Here is a 13,817-nt window from a genome sequence, read left to right as displayed (position 1 = left end):
TTCCTTTTATGAGATAAGTGATGCTTGTGACTGGACTGGAGTAGGTGGTGGTGGTGGTGGTGGTGGTGGTGGTGGTGGTTGTAGCGGTAGGATGTATGAGAGAGATCTTGCATCTAGGTCTATTACAGGGATATGAGCCATGAGGTAATGTACTTGGAGTATGAGTTATGTAGGAACAGATGAGGATATTGTGCAGGTTCGGTGGGAAGTGGAATACCACAGTGGGAGGGGTGGGATGGATAGTGGATAGGACATTTCTCATTTCAAGACACGATGAGAGGTAGTCAAAACTTTGGCGGGTGTGATTCGGTTGCTCCAGTCCTCGGTAGTATCGAGCCCCAAGCGGAATGCGCCTCTGTGGGCAGATGGTGGGGACTTGAGAAGGTGGTGGGTGACTGGAGACATAAGGCACTGGAGATCTGTTTCTGTACAAGGTTGCGAGGGTAATTATGATTCGTGAAGGCCTAAGTGAGAACTTAAGTGTATTTTGGAAGGGATTTATCACCACTACAGATGTGAAGGCCACAAATAGCTAGGCTTCATGGAAGGGATTTCTCAGAATGGAATGGGTGACAACTGTTAAAGCGCGCGTGTGTGTGTGTGTGTGTGTGTGTGTGTGTGTGTGTGTGTGTGTGTGTGTGTGTGTGTGTGTGTGTGGTGTCTAATTCTGATGAAGGCCTTTTCGGCAGTCTTTTTGTTGTGCCTATCTGCGACTCAACATCTCTGCCATATGGTGAGTAGTAACTAACTTTTTCATTATATTGTTATAATGCCGAGGCTAGAGCATATGGGTGCACACAGTAATTAGTGAATAAGCACTGAATCCAACTCTGGCAGAAACATCTGCCTGACACGATTTGACTAAAAAGAGGGATAGGTTGATACAAAACATCGTGATGCATCAAGGTATCATTAATTTGGTAATGGAGAAAAGTGGGGGGGGGGGGGGGGGGGAATTGTAAACAAACAACAAATCTTTATTACAGCAAACAGGTTCTAATGGATATAGAATGCAGGATTTACGCAAATATGAAAAGACCAGGATGGGATAGACAGATATGGAGAGCTGCATAAAGTTAGTCTTCAAACTGATGACTCGAATGGTGGCTCAGTTTGCTGACTATATGTTTCTCCTGAGAGTCATTAGGAACTATATACTACAATGGAGAATAACAATATTTCTTTCTTTAATGTCTTTGAAGATAACTGGCAGGATCAGGACTACTAGCCAATGTAGTGAACTTAATTCTCTTGGAATTTTTGTGTCATTAACATTAGCCACAGTCTTACATGGGGAAAATTCACAGTCAGAATATAATATGTAGTACAAAGTCTCAGATCCTTACTGTGCAAGAGATGCTACAGAATGAGTACTTACATTATTCTCCATTTTATCCTTGTCGATTGTTAATTCTGGCTCGTTTTTAATGTTGTTAGTCAATTCCGAAACTGGTAGCAGGTCTTCATGAACCTGAAAGAAATTGAAACATGAAACTACATAATGGAAACCGTAACTAAAGTTCAGGGGGTGTTCGATACGTCGTACAACACATTTTTTTTCTGAAAACAGGTTGGTTTTATTCAGGATTCCAATACACCATACTATTTCCCACTCTTTTGGCTACAAAATCCTATTTTTCAACATAATGTCCATTCAATGCGACAGCCTTACATCACCCAACTGGGAGGGCCTGTATGTGCGCACGTTACCAGTCTACTGGTCGATGTTGGAGCCAATGTCTTATCACATCAATAAGCTCCCAAACCTCCCCATCATCCACATACAGCTTCCTGCAGTGTGCAACCTTTGTTGCGCCAAACAGGTGGAAGTCGGAAGGTGCAAGATCTAGCCTGTAGGGAGGATGAAGAAAATCAGTCCAAGAAAGTTTTGTGAGCTCCTCTTGGGTATGCAGATTGTGTTAAGCCTTGCATTCTCACAGAAATGGAGAGGTTTGTATGCTTTTTCGCGGCAATGAAGGGACTGTCACCATGACTTCACCAGTTGAGGCTGCAACAACATTTTCTTTGTAGAAGACATGCTGTGGCACCAGTCCACAGGTTGCTGATTTGTTTCCGATCTGAAGTAATGAACCTATATTTCATCGACTATGACTGTGTTAAAAAAAAATTGCACGATCAGCCTCTTAATGTGCAAGCAACTGAGTATTTGACTGTTTTCTGGAAATTGTCTTAAATGGTTTATTGCGTCACTTCATGTTCACACCATGCTTTTTTCCCTCTTGAATTTCAGTATTCTTTTATAAAAATGGAAATGAAATTCAAATAATGTGAAAGCAACTAAAACACTCCATTTGAGTCATGTGATGCCTGTGATGTCACTGGCTAGCTCACTGCCCCTACCGTCAAAGCTAACTCACAGTGATGTCGTGTTCTGTAATTTACGTTTCGAAAAATTAGATTACAAATGGTATGTAGTACCACAATGTACAAATACGTCCATAAAATCTCTCCAAAAAGTGTCCTCGACTGCTCCAAAAAGTGTCCTCGACTGCTCCAAAAAGTGTCCTCGACTGCTCCAAAAAGTGTCCTCGACTGCTCCAAAAAGTGTCCTCGACTGCTCCAAAAAGTGTCCTCGACTGCTCCAAAAAGTGTCCTCGACTGCTCCAAAAAGTGTCCTCGACTGCTCCAAAAAGTGTCCTCGACTGCTCCAAAAAGTGTCCTCGACTGCTCCAAAAAGTGTCCTCGACTGCTCCAAAAAGTGTCCTCGACTGCTCCAAAAAGTGTCCTCGACTGCTCCAAAAAGTGTCCTCGACTGCTCCAAAAAGTGTCCTCGACTGCTCCAAAAAGTGTCCTCGACTGCTCCAAAAAGTGTCCTCGACTGCTCCAAAAAATGTCCTCGACTGCTCCAAAAAGTGTCCTCGACTGCTCCAAAAAGTGCTTTTGAATGTTCCAAAGAATAAGAAGGTGAAAAAAAAAAATAAATAAAAAAATAAATGTTGTTGCACTATACTGGCAAAATGCCACCACGTCGATGCCCGCATTTCCTTACTTAATTAAAAACTGCCTTGCACTCTGAATTTGACATTAATTTACCTGCGAGATACACTTTCCCACTGTTACAATGAAGGATAGTGTCACTCAAGGACACTAAATTCTTAGCAAAAATTATTGTTACATCCATTTCCTTGCACATCATTTGGCAGCTCTGTTGGTAAAGCGATGGACTATTGAATAATAGATGATATCCATAGGCTGCTGGTTTGAATCCAGCCAGCAAAAATATTTTAACTTACTGGTAAAACCAATTGACACTTCTTTTATATGAAAACCAAACCACAAATACAAAATTTCACCACACCGATTAGAAACAGTATTATTGCATTTTTTTGGGAGGGGAGGGGGGGGGGGGGGGGGAGTTTGCATGCACTTACATTTGCAATAGCTGTCCACACACAATGTTTGAAAAGATATTTGCTAGTTAATGTGGCCACAAATTTTTACTTTTATTAGAAACAAATTTTTTTATCTTTGTACTGTCCAGGTAGGATCCTTATGGTTTAAGTTTTTGAAACTTTATCATCTTACATACGATGCAGTTAACTCTGCTTCAGACACCAACATTACTTTACACTCATAAACAGCACAGTGCTTATATTTTAATTACCTGCATGTTGTAATGCTTTATATCTTGCTGTATACAAAACTTCATCATCTTACAGCTCATTGTACCGTGCGAGTATGTTCACTACTAGCAATACTCTTCAAGAAAGTTAACTGTTTGTGAGCAAGGTAAATGCATTTATCCCCAGTTGTCCATTTTCACACTAAGATTAAATGCGAAGCTATCTACAGGGTGTACCAAAAAGAATCATCCGATTAAAAAAAAAAAAAGTCATAACTATTATGTTATTTGCAATATGTGTGTGAACAATGTACTGTAGGAAAGAGCAAACTCTTTAGTTTTACATGGTTCCCACTACGTAGTAGCAGTGTGCGCCTACTTCAGTTCAAGTAAATATGGCATCAGGACAACAGAAAGTGTTTAATGTTTTGCGCAGTGTGGGTCAGTACTAACTGTTCAGCATGATTTTCGTACAGCACAGAGCAATACACAATAGCATGAACAATTCTGAGGAACAGGTAATTTGTGTAAAGGCAAATCGCTAGGCCGTCCTTGAGTGTCTGACACAGAGTGTCTGACACAGACATCAAATGCATCCGCCATAGTTTCACAAGGAGTCCGCAGCAATCCGTTTGTCGTGCAGCTCGACAACTCAACATGGCCCTGATGTCCATCTGGCGTGTGTCATGTCAACGTTTACACATGAAACCACACAAAATTCAGCTAGTGCAAGCCCTTTGTGAAGGTGAGAAACAACAGCGTGTGGAGTTTTGTAATTTCGTTCATGGCAAGATGGAGTACAACAGTTCTCTTCCACACTTAAGTCATTAGTGACAAGCCAATATTCCATTTAAATGGAATAGTGAACCACCATAAGGTGAGCATGTGTGGTACTGATCAACCACATGAAGTTTTACAACATGAGACAGACACTCCAAAATTTAATGTGTTTTATGCAGTTTCATGGGAAAAGGTGTATCGTCAATTTTTCTTTGCAGAGAACATTGTTACAGGAAGCACATATCTTGATATGCTTGAGAACTTTCTTTTCCCACAGTTGGAGACTGATTCAAATGACTTCATTTAACTACAGGATGGGGTACCACCACATTGGCAACAGTGGGAATTTTTAAATCAAATGATTACTGAAGAATGGATCAGTCACATTGGACCAAATGATTCAGACTTATGTTACTTGCTTCCAAGATCACCAGACCTGACTGTATGTGGTTATTTCTTGTGGGTATTTGTAAACGACTATGTGCCTCCATTACAAACAACAATGCACGAACTGAGACATCGCATAACAGCAGCTGTGGAAGCTGTAACTCAAGACATCCTCGCTGCACTGTGGGAACAATCTGAATACCGCATTGACATATGCCTTGCTTATCAAGGGGAGCATATTTAACACCTATTGAAAGGTATGGGTGGGGGATGTGGAGTGGTGGTGGGGTAACCTTTTTGAGTTTCCCCATTCATCAAAAAACAAAATTCATTGTATATATTTATTAGTTTCAGAAATATAGATATGCCATATCAGATCATTCTTTTTGATACACTCTGTATACTATATGCCATCATCGAAACAACTTCTACAAGTTCTTGCTAATGTCATTTAGTGTAAAACTTTTAAAAATATATGAATCTTCCACGACTCGAACCTGTGTTGTTATCCAGTCACATGCACTACATGTTACGCCACTTAGCGCGTGTTACATGTGGCACATCTGTCGATTGTTCTCTAAAGTGGAAATCAGCACTAAGATTTGCCAAGAATAATTTTGGAACTTCTTGGCAGATTAAAACTGTGTGCGGGACAGAGATTCGAACTCCGGAGCTTTGCCTTTCGCAGGCCAGTGCTCTACCAACTGAACTACCCAAGCACGACTCACGATCCGCCCTTACACTTTTAATTCCACCAGTAGGGTAGCTCAGTCGGTAGAGCACTTGCCCTGCGAGAGGCGAAGGTCCCGAGTTTGAATCTCGGTCCGACACACAGTTTTAATCTGCCACGAAGTTTCATATCAGCGCACACTCCGCTGCAGGGTGAAAACTTCATTCTGGAAGAATAATTTTATTGTGCTTTGGGTCACAGTTCTTCATTGATAGTTGAAAATCTAGATATAAGATACGAACCCATTTGCACAAAAGTTCCACAATTCCTCAGTTTTGAGCAAGTTTAATGATGTTGCGGGGAGCAGGTAAAAGGAAGTCCATCCTTACACATATCACCGCTGTAAATGAGTGGAGCACAAATACATCAACTTTCATAAGGTCCCCACTACCAGCATTCATCAAATTCCTTTCTTTTGTTGCTTAAAAGTTGTAAATGTGTTTTCCATCACTAAGTAGGTAAACTATTTGCAGAAAAAGCACGTAAAAACCTAATAACTTCTGCTGACGCTTCTGTAACACACATACAGCTTTGTCTTACTCCTAGTCTGTGATGTCACCAGAGCTTCTATCAATAACAGAGGCAAATCTTGATATTTAATGATTTTAAGCTTTAATTAGATAAAAGTAATAGATATTTTGTGAGAATATCGGCTGTAAATGTAAGTTGAATAACTAAGAATAAAAACTTTCTGAACTATATTTTTAAGATAGGAAAACAGCCTATTCCATACAGATGGTGCTTTGTTCCTCTGCATGGTTTATGTTAGGGAGCTTGGAACCCAGTTATGACATCTCCCTTACTTAATAAATGCATATGATTTATTTACCGGTGCATTAATATAATTACTTATATATTTGCACCTGGAGTGGACGATAGTAAGGGCGATGCATAACAAAGTATTTTTGTTGTAATTATCTTATAATTTGCCCGAGTTGGGTAGCTGGTGATTCCCTCTAATTAACATCAGGTCATACAATTTGTGGAGGTTTATTTGTTGATGATAACATTTTTCCGAAGTCATTGCAGAATACATCAAATTCACATATAGACTCTCTGACAATCCAACAGCTGACAGACTGACTTACTGACCGAAAAGAAAGTGAACCCCTAGGCGAACTGACGCTGGATTGCTGCGTTTGCTTATATATATTCCAAACAATGAGTGTTCATTACTTCAATTATTACACCATTGTGAAATTAATAGTTACAATTAAAAGTTAACAATATAAAAAAGGTTGACAATCAGATCACTTACAGCATAAACTATTAGTTCATTACAGATGAGTTTCAGGTTAAAAATTTTACAATTTAAGATTGAAAATTAGATATGACTTTTTTACAATAATGCGTTTCATTAATTTAATAAATACAAATCAAGTATCGATAGGAAAATATTGCTAACATTTACGTAATATATACACAAGTTGTTTTTACCTCTTTAATGGCTCATAACTTTGAAGTATGCCTCCAAACGTAAATAATGGAGTTAATTGCATGTGCTAACAATGATCAATTAATTATTTTAGTGTTGGTATTAATTCTGGTTTACAGATTTGAAATTACATATCACTTGAAATTACGTGAATTTAAATTTGGGTCTTGCTTTTTGATCGATTTACAATAACGTTTTCCAAACTGAACTTTCGAGATCTAATTGCAGTTAATTAACTAAAGTAATAACGATGCTAACATTTATAACTACTTCTAATCAAATGAATTTCATACTGATTATTATAGCTCTGAGGAAATGTTGATGGTTCATAGTGATTATTATGTTACATATATACATATTATTTAATTATTCATAAATTTTGTTTAAATATCATTCATAGTATTATATAGTATAATTACGTAACAGGAAAAGGTGTCATAGTGGCATGATTTATATTCTTTGTGTGACAGTAAGTACCGATACCCAGCTACAAATTCTGGCTATTTAATATTATAGTAATGCTGGGGGCGGGGGGTATGTTACACAGTGGACACACACCACTCACTACCCCAACTGACCGACAGGCGTGTGAGCACTAAGAACAGAAATATCCAGTTACGCAACAAGGTGTGTCTTTGTGATCCACTGATCACCTAAAATAGAGTGCCCGCACCTTCCAACGTAGCTGGAGTCACAGCTGTGTGGGCAGGCACCATGTGGGAGACAGGGACAGGTTTCTGCAACCTTGATGCGATGATGAAAGATGCTAGTTGTTGTACGAGGTACCCTCCACCACGCACCGTATGGTGGATTGTGGAGTATGTACATAGATGTAGCTGCTAGATTTGTTACTGGTAGGTTTGATCATCATGCGAGTGTTACGGAAATGCTTCACGAACTCGGGTGGGAGTCTCTGGAGGAAAGGAGGCGTTCTTTTCGTGAATCGCTACTGAGGACTCCAATACAATTTTACAGCCGCCAACTTATATTTCGCGGAAAGACCACAAAGATAAGATAAGAGAGATTAGGGCTCGTACAGAGGCATATAAGCTGTCATTTTTCCCAAGTGGAACAGGGAGAGAAGATGCTAGTTGTGGTAGGAGATACCCTCCGCCACACACCATATGGTGGATTGCGGAGTATGTATGTAGATGTAGATGTAGCTGCTTCACCCAACAACTCACTGTGCTTTTGCCCACATCTAGGTGTCCGTAGACCTTCTGCAAGAGCCTATGAATATCTGCGATGCTCCAATTTTCTGCCAACAGAAACTCCATGACAGCTCTCTGCCTGGAACGCACCTCCATTACAGATGCGACTTTGAAGGTTAAGTATAATGCTGCCATCTACCTAAACTTCATGAAACTATATGGGCTGAAGTGGGAATATCCTTGGTGTCCCACAACAAATTCCGCATTTTTTAATAGGCTGAAGAAAAAATCTATTGCATTACTTATTGAATGCCCCTCATACTAAGTTTACGGAATTATTTCAAAAAAAACAGTCTAGATCACATTTAAGATGTATATTTCACTTGGTGACTAATTTTGGTCTCTTACAAGACCATCATCAGACCATTTCTACTCTGTAAACCAGAGTATTATATTTTGTAAATGGTTGAGGAGTAAACAGAATCATAACAAAATAAATGGCTGGTATATTCACTGGAGACAGTAGGAGATGGTGCCGAGGTAGCTCTGAAGAGGCGTGTGGAACACTGCTGAATAAAGCCGAGTTGCTCGTGGTTTTATAGCGAAAACTTCACCCACTGTCTCAGGAGTAGCATCAGCAATAGCAATAGCCAATAGCAGAAAGCTGTTACTATATTCTGCGAAGGCTGTTTGAAAAGATACATCACTACAGGTTAAAATTATAGAGAAAACAGTTAGGGGTATTACGAATATGGTACATAAATAATGTGCATCATATAGTGTTCTTAAATAGCAGAGACTGCCTAGCTCAATGACGCTGTCTCATTTCAAAGCATACTGCCTTCTACATGTCATGTAACAACACAGGTGTGGTAAAGATGGTTGATAGGATGCTAACTTGTTACCAAGGAGGCGAATAAGAGTCCATATTCTCCACAGTCAGTTGAAGATATTGCAAAACCCAGTTGGGAGTGCTGCTTTCAGTTATAGATGGTGTGGAGTCATCTGTGGCTGTTTTACGTACATAGAAAAGAGCAGTTGCCTGTTGTTCAATTACAGAAAAATAACTATAAAATTATCATTACACGAGTATGCTGGTTTTTTTTTTTTTTTTTATTTTTATTTTTTTTTTCAAACATAATGATTACGATATTATATCTTAAAAATGGTTTAAAAAATGTAGCATATATTTTGTGCAGATGACAATCAGCATATGTAAAGATTGCAATGGAAGAATTAAAATAAATATTAATGTACAAGGAGCAACCAAGTTGATGACAGCAGTGTCACAGTATTAATTCACAAGCTGTTTGTCATCATGAAGTATTATATTTTCATTATGTAAAATGTATTTGGGATAATATACCATTAAAATAAACAACAGAAAATTATTGAAAAAATTGATAATATTTACAAGAACTGCCACGAACTGCCACATTGTAATGTCATTTTTAAAATGTGTGGACACTTTGAATAACAAGTCGCACGAGCATGAGAACTGAGGTCATGATGATCAGCCTTTATCAAACATACAAAAATATTTATTGCAATCCAAAAATAGGGTATAATACCCTATGTAACTAAATGCCCCATTCTGCTCTCACACTGTCTAATGTCTACTGGGGTCACTGACATGAGAGTACCTGGCAGTAGGTGACAGCACAATGCACCTAATATGAAAAACTTATGTTTTTTGGGGTATCTGGATACTTTTGATCAAAAAAGTGTATTTATTCCTCCGCCATTTACAAAATATAAAGCTCTTGTTTACAGACTAAAAATGACCTAAGAATAGTCTTGAAAGACCAAAACCAATCACCAAGTGAAATATACAAATTATATCCGATGTAACAGTATTATTGAAATCATTCTAATACAATTTTATCAATTGTTGTTTTTTCCCATGGATAATGTTCCAAAAATTCTTAAAGTTGAAGGAGTTTGCCATTGCCATTGAAATTCTACCATAGCTAGCAAATCAGTTTGAGGATCAGGTGAACAGAACAGTTAGTATCTTGAAAATGTTTCAGAAAAAGGCACACAAAAAACTGAGTGTAGGATAGTTGAATAAGTAAGGTGATGTTGGGAGAAATGGATTAGAAATGAAATGCCGAGAGCAGATGGCAAGTTTTGATATTTGGACAGAAAAAATAACTGATGATAGTAAAAGTGAAGTGGGTATAAAACAGACTGGCAATTAGAGGATAAGATTTCCTGAGAGAGATGAATACATCAACATAAAAAATATATAATCCCTGGAAAATCTTTTATGAAAGTTCCTGTTTGGAGAACAGCTTTGTACACAAGTTAAACAAGGACAATAATCACTATAGACAAGAATAAAGTAGTAGTTTTGGAAATGTCAGATTACAGAAGAATACTAGAGATTACATGAGTAAATTTAGCTAGTAACGAAGTAGTACTGAAACTATTTGCAGAAAACAAAACTTTACTTCACAACTTGACCAAATAATTAACAATAGGTTGCTATGAGAAATTATAAGGTATCAAGGAGTCATTAATTTGGTAATAGGGGGAAGTGTGAGATGTACAAATTGTACAAAAGTAAACAGCTGGAAGGTTCAAATGGATGTAGGGTGCAGCAGACCAGGATGGGATGGACAGACATGGAGAGTTGCAAAAAATCACCCATCAGACCAATGACTGCAACAACAAATCAGTTCTACATCTAGATCCACATACATACTCCACAAGCCACTGTATGGTGCATAGTGGAGAGTAGGGTAACATGTATCACTACTAGTCACTTCCCTTAATGTTCCATTTGCAAATACAGCTACCGAAAAATGATTTTCTATTAGTTTCCACACGTGCTCTAATTTTTCTCATCTTATCTTTGCATTCCTTATGCATAATATACAATGGTGGCTGTAGAATCGATCTGTAGTTGGCCTCAAATGCCAGTTTTCTAAAATTACGTACCAGTGCCTTGCAAAAAGAGCATCGTCTTCGTTCCAGGGATTCCCATTTGTGTTCACAAAGCATTTCCGTAATACACATGTAGATCAAACATACTAGTAAAATATCTGATTGCCTCTGAAATGTTTCAGTTTCCTCCTTTAAGCCGATGTGTGGGAGTCCCAAACACTACCAGTAATCATTCATTAGACACTGCATGCTACAATGGAAAATAACAATTTTTGTTGCTTTAATTTCTTGGGGGATAACTGGCAGGACTGCAAATGCAAAGTCATATAATGAACAGAATTTCCCTGATGGGAATGATCTGGAGACACACAGCCCGGATTCAGATAAAATAATCCGTATGAAACACAACTAGCTTTTTATTCTCATGAAGTGAGTGCTATTGATATATGACACTTATTGATACCGTATTTCTAGATTTCCACATGGATTTTGATATCCTTCCGCAGAAGTGGCTTCAAATCAAATTGCAGTCTGCACTAACTGAAAAAAGTCATCTTTTGAAACAGAAGTAGTATTGGGTGTTCCCAAGGAAGTGTTATGACCTCTGCAGTTCCTAATCTATATAAATGATTTAGAAGACAAATGGTTCAAATGGCTCTGAGCACTATGCGACTTAACTTCTGAGGCCATCAGTCGCCTAGAACTTAGAACTAAATAAACCTAACTAACCTAAGGACATCACACACATCCATGCCCGAGGCAGGATTCGAACCTGCGACCGTAGCGGTCGCTCGGTTCCAGACTGTAGCACCTAGAACCTCACGGCCACTCCGGCCGGCATTTAGAAGACAATCTGAGCAATCGTCTAAGACTGTTTGCAGATTATGCTGTCATTTACTATCCGTAAAACCATGAGAATGTCAAAACCAATTGCAAAATGATTTAGCTAAGATATCCGTATGGTACAAAAAAAAGCACCCGACTCTAAATTTGGAGAAGTTTGAGGTCATCTACACGAGTACTAAAAGGAATCCTCATCAGGTTACCTTCCAAACGGAAAGTGGGTGCACTCAGAGACTGTTATGGACACACAAATTATAGAGTGCAGCAATCAGTTGTCCTTTTTTAGATTTTGTTATGCAAGTCCAGATTTCAGCTAGTAGCTAGCCATTCTCAATGCACTATTTTCTATTCTCAATGCATGTAAGTCCCTTTTGTTTGGGTGTTCAGTTCTTTGAATATTACTGACACAGTAGTATTCAAAGAACTGTGACTGATGCCCGAACAACAGGGACTTACATGCACTGAGAATAGAAAATAGTGCATAGAGAATGGCTAGCTACTAGCCAAAATCTGGATTTGCGTAATAAAATCTTAAAAAGGACAACTGATTGCTGCACTCTATAATTTATAAAAGGAATCTGTTACATTTTCACTTGCTTAAGTGTATCTTACCACTTTCAGGATTCTTTTTTAATTTTTTTTATTTTTATTTATTTATTTATTTATTTATTTTATGTATTAATTATTTTCTCACAATTTATAAAACCTTGAAGCTATTTCTCGGTGTTAATTTGATCTGACTTCTGGATTATTGGTAAACGTTTTGAAACGTTATTTCATTTTATGTACAAAGCCAAGAAATATTGACTATACATAATATATTCAGATACTTGTGACAACAACCCGGATTGGATATAAATGAACAGTTTCTATACTGTCACAATATAAATGTACAAATATAATTTTGAATATTCATGTTTGATAAGATTTGTAAAATATTTTATGGTATTGCAAACTGTTAGGATAAATTTTATTCTTCTGTCTTTGATATGATAATATTATTCTAGAACATGTCATATGGACACTTTAAAAGTGCAACGTAATTAATTCAATCAAATTTGTAATTTGTTAGCTTAGTTGTGTTTGAGTGTTTGAAGGAGGAAAAATTAATGGACTCTCTAGAAGTGATAGTTTCGAAAAAACATTCATTCAGAAAATTTGATGTAAATATTGATTTTGTAAAAGTTTGGAAATTTCTTTGTAATCTCATATTTCCAATTCTTGTTTTCTTGATGTATACGTTTGTAGCTATTTGGAAAATTTATCTGTACGTAAAGTTTCATGATCCAATTTTGTACCTTTTAAAATATATGCAGTTCGTGTTATTTTGTCCAACTAGTACTGTATCACATCAATCATACTAATATTTCTGTGAGAAGAGTTTCGTCTATCAGGCTAGGCAAAACTCTTCCGGGGTACTGAAATATTACTGTATCTCATTGCTACCAATCCTAATTGTCCAATTGTAAAGTGACCTGTTTCCAAATTACATACAAAAATAACCACTATTTCAGTATACATATAATTCGAAAACGATGCTTTGCTGATTAACAATGTTCTTATGTGAGATACATAATAGAAATGTGAAATTAATACTGTAGCTAATCGAAAGAAATAGAGCACATGGTCAGGATGCACCAGTAAACCTATCATTATAAAATTACTAAAGCAAATTAAATAGAACATATAAATAAAGCATGTTAATTGAATCTCCAATATGTGTTAGCACTAAAATTCAGGCACTAGTTGATTTGTTATAAACAAATTTAGACATGTAATTGTTACCTGTAATATGATTGGTCAGAAAATGTTATATTAACTCATAAGTAAGTTGAAAATAGGTTCACCTTGTTCAGCACTGAGATTGTAAATTTTTAGCAATGTGTATCTCATATTCGGTTTAACTTTTAATTGTGATTTTACGTAAAATTGTAATTTTCACTGTAGGTAATTGTTAACAAAAGTATAAATAGAGGTCACGCAGACGCCTTGGGGCACTCTTTTTTTGGCTAGGGTTGC

The 13,817-nt window shown here is 37.5% G+C and overlaps 1 protein-coding gene across 1 annotated transcript in view; it reads right to left on the bottom strand.

The window, feature by feature from the left end:
* The window catches only part of LOC126108554 (zinc finger protein 493-like), a 127,827-nt gene that overhangs the window by 54,532 nt on the left and 59,478 nt on the right, over positions 1 to 13,817 (bottom strand). The window contains exon 7 of the mRNA XM_049913840.1: positions 1,379 to 1,471. Within this exon, the coding sequence (XP_049769797.1) occupies positions 1,379 to 1,471 (93 nt within the window). The remainder of the gene's footprint in view (positions 1 to 1,378; positions 1,472 to 13,817) is intronic.

The sequence above is a fragment of the Schistocerca cancellata genome, chromosome 11, assembly GCF_023864275.1.
Source record: "Schistocerca cancellata isolate TAMUIC-IGC-003103 chromosome 11, iqSchCanc2.1, whole genome shotgun sequence".
Lineage (NCBI taxonomy): Eukaryota > Metazoa > Arthropoda > Insecta > Orthoptera > Acrididae > Schistocerca > Schistocerca cancellata.
This window is presented reverse-complemented; position numbering and strand designations above follow the sequence as displayed.